This window comes from Oncorhynchus clarkii, chromosome 24, assembly GCF_045791955.1.
Source record: "Oncorhynchus clarkii lewisi isolate Uvic-CL-2024 chromosome 24, UVic_Ocla_1.0, whole genome shotgun sequence".
In the NCBI taxonomy this organism is placed as follows: Eukaryota; Metazoa; Chordata; class Actinopteri; order Salmoniformes; family Salmonidae; genus Oncorhynchus; species Oncorhynchus clarkii.
In genome coordinates, this window is record NC_092170.1 from 32492920 (window position 1) to 32495419 (window position 2500).

The 2500-nt window shown below is 47.2% G+C and overlaps 1 protein-coding gene across 1 annotated transcript in view; it reads right to left on the minus strand.

Annotated features, from left to right (window-relative positions):
- The window catches only part of LOC139382322 (roundabout homolog 2-like), a 366464-nt gene that overhangs the window by 70412 nt on the left and 293552 nt on the right, over positions 1-2500 (minus strand). Inside the window, exon 15 of the mRNA XM_071126242.1 lies at positions 2250-2481. Coding sequence (XP_070982343.1) covers positions 2250-2481 — 232 coding nt within the window. The remainder of the gene's footprint in view (positions 1-2249; positions 2482-2500) is intronic.

Sequence of the window (2500 nt, forward strand, 5' to 3'; positions counted from 1 at the left end):
AGATGGACCAGAGAGAAGAAGAAAGATAAAAGGGATGAAGAAAAGGAGTAGCAAAGTGAAAGACATACAGTAAGGTAGAGTCATGGAGTGGTGAGTCATGACTCTAATAATGTTAGCTAATAACTCTCCAAACCCATGGTGTCATAGTGTCTGTCCCATGGCCTCACAGTCTGTCCCATGGCCTCACAGTGTCTGTCCCATGGCCTCATAGTGTCTGTCCCATGGCCTCACAGTCTGTCCCATGGCCACACAGTGTCTGTCCCATGGCCTCACAGTGTCTGTCCCATGGCCTCATAGTGTCTGTCCCATGGCCTCACAGTGTCTGTCCCATGGCCTCACAGTGTCTGTCCCATGGACTAATAGTGTCTGTCCCATGGCCTCACAGTGTCTGTCCCATGGCCTCGTGTGTGTGTGTGTGTGTGTGTGTGTGTGTGTGTGTGTGTGTGTGTGTGTGTGTGTGTGTGTGTGTGTGTGTGTGTGTGTGAGAGTGTGAGATGAGGCAGTACATAGCGCCGCAGCATACATGGACTCGTCACAGGAGACAGGGCCCCTCCACTGAGGGAAGTAAATGGGCCTGTCACAGCAGCCAGATCTGTCTCCTCTCTGCCCAGAACTGAATAGGGAAAGGAAGGAAGGCCTAAATATAGAGGTATAGGGAAAGGAAGGAAGGCCTGAATATAGAGGTATAGGGAAAGGAAGGAAGGCCTGAATATAGAGGTATAGGGAAATGAAGGAAGGCCTAAATATAGAGGTATAGGGAAAGGAAGGAAGGCCTGAATATAGAGGTATAGGGAAATGAAGGAAGGCCTAAATATAGAGGTATAGGGAAAGGAAGGAAGGCCTGAATATAGAGGTATAGGGAAATGAAGGAAGGCCTGAATATAGAGGTATAGGGAAATGAAGGAAGGCCTAAATATAGAGGTATAGGGAAAGGAAGGAAGGCCTGAATATAGAGGTATAGGGAAATGAAGGAAGGCCTGAATATAGAGGTATAGCGGAAAGGAAGGAAGGCCTGAATATAGAGGTATAGGGAAAGGAAGGAAGGCCTGAATATAGAGGTATAGCGGAAAGGAAGGAAGGCCTGAATATGGTTGTATAGGGAAAAGAAGGAAGGCCTGGAAATGGAGGTATAGGGAAAGGAAGGAAGGCCTGAATATGGTTGTATAGGGAAAGGAAGGAAGGCCTGAATATGGTTGTATAGGGAAAGGAAGGAAGGCCTGAATATGGAGGTATAGGGAAAGGAAGGAAGGCCTAAATATAGAGGTATAGGGAAAGGAAGGAAGGCCTAAATATAGAGGTATAGGGAAAGGAAGGAAGGCCTAAATATAGAGGTATAGGGAAAGGAAGGAAGGCCTAAATATAGAGGTATAGGGAAAGGAAGGAAGGCCTAAATATAGAGGTATAGGGAAAGGAAGGAAGGCCTAAATATAGAGGTATAGGGAAAGGAAGGAAGGCCTAAATATAGAGGTATAGGGAAAGGAAGGAAGGCCTGAATATAGAGGTATAGGGAAAGGAAGGGAGTATCTGTTTGTGTTTATGTTGGTCTGCACATGTTTGTCTACCCTACTACTCACCTTCACCACATGAATCAGTACAGCATGCACAGCTATACAACTGTCCATATGTAACAGCATGCACAGCTATACAACTGTCCATATGTAACAGCATGCACAGCTATACAACTGTCCATATGTAACAGCATGCACTGCTAGAGAACTGTCCATATCATCTGTCTTTCCCCAGTATAACAGGTCATGACGTGAAACCCAGATCTACTCCATTAGAAGTGGGAAGGTATTGAGGATCCCGCAGGCTGTGTGTGTGGGTGGATGTGTGTGTGTGCGTGTATCAGTGTGAAGCATGTCTCTCTCTGGCCCTGTCATGCCCTGTCAGAGTCAGGCTGCGGGCGACAGCTCCGCCTCCCAGCAGGAAGTGAGCGAACGCTGGGTCCAATCATATCTCAGCTCATGGTTGCAGGGTGATGGATGAGAAGGAGCTAACAGAAACACCACCAATCATAAACAATCAAGAAGAAAGTTCAGGAAACTACACAGTGGCATGCAGGAACACAGACACACACTATCCCCACAATGTCACAGCAGGAGACAGTTATTGTGATCGACATTTAAGATATCATAACAATTGTGCGCCCTACAGGAAACATGTCAAACAGTCATCTCAAATCTGTGTGGATAGAAACCACTTGAACGGAGGAAAATGTTCATGAAATAACATGGTGATTTCTTTACCTTCCTCTGTGGTGCGAGCCAACCTGGACTCACTGTCCATGCCCTGGAACTCATTGAAGTAGGGCCGGACCTTGATCTCATAGACAATGCCTTTCTTGAGGTTGGAGAGGACCACACTGCGCTCAGAGGGGACCTTCACATCCTGGGTCTGCCAGGGTCCTGGGGAAAACATGCCAGATGTCTGCCTGTACAGAACTCTGTATCCCTGGATGAACTGAGACTGACGGTCCACCTGGGACAAAGACATGGGG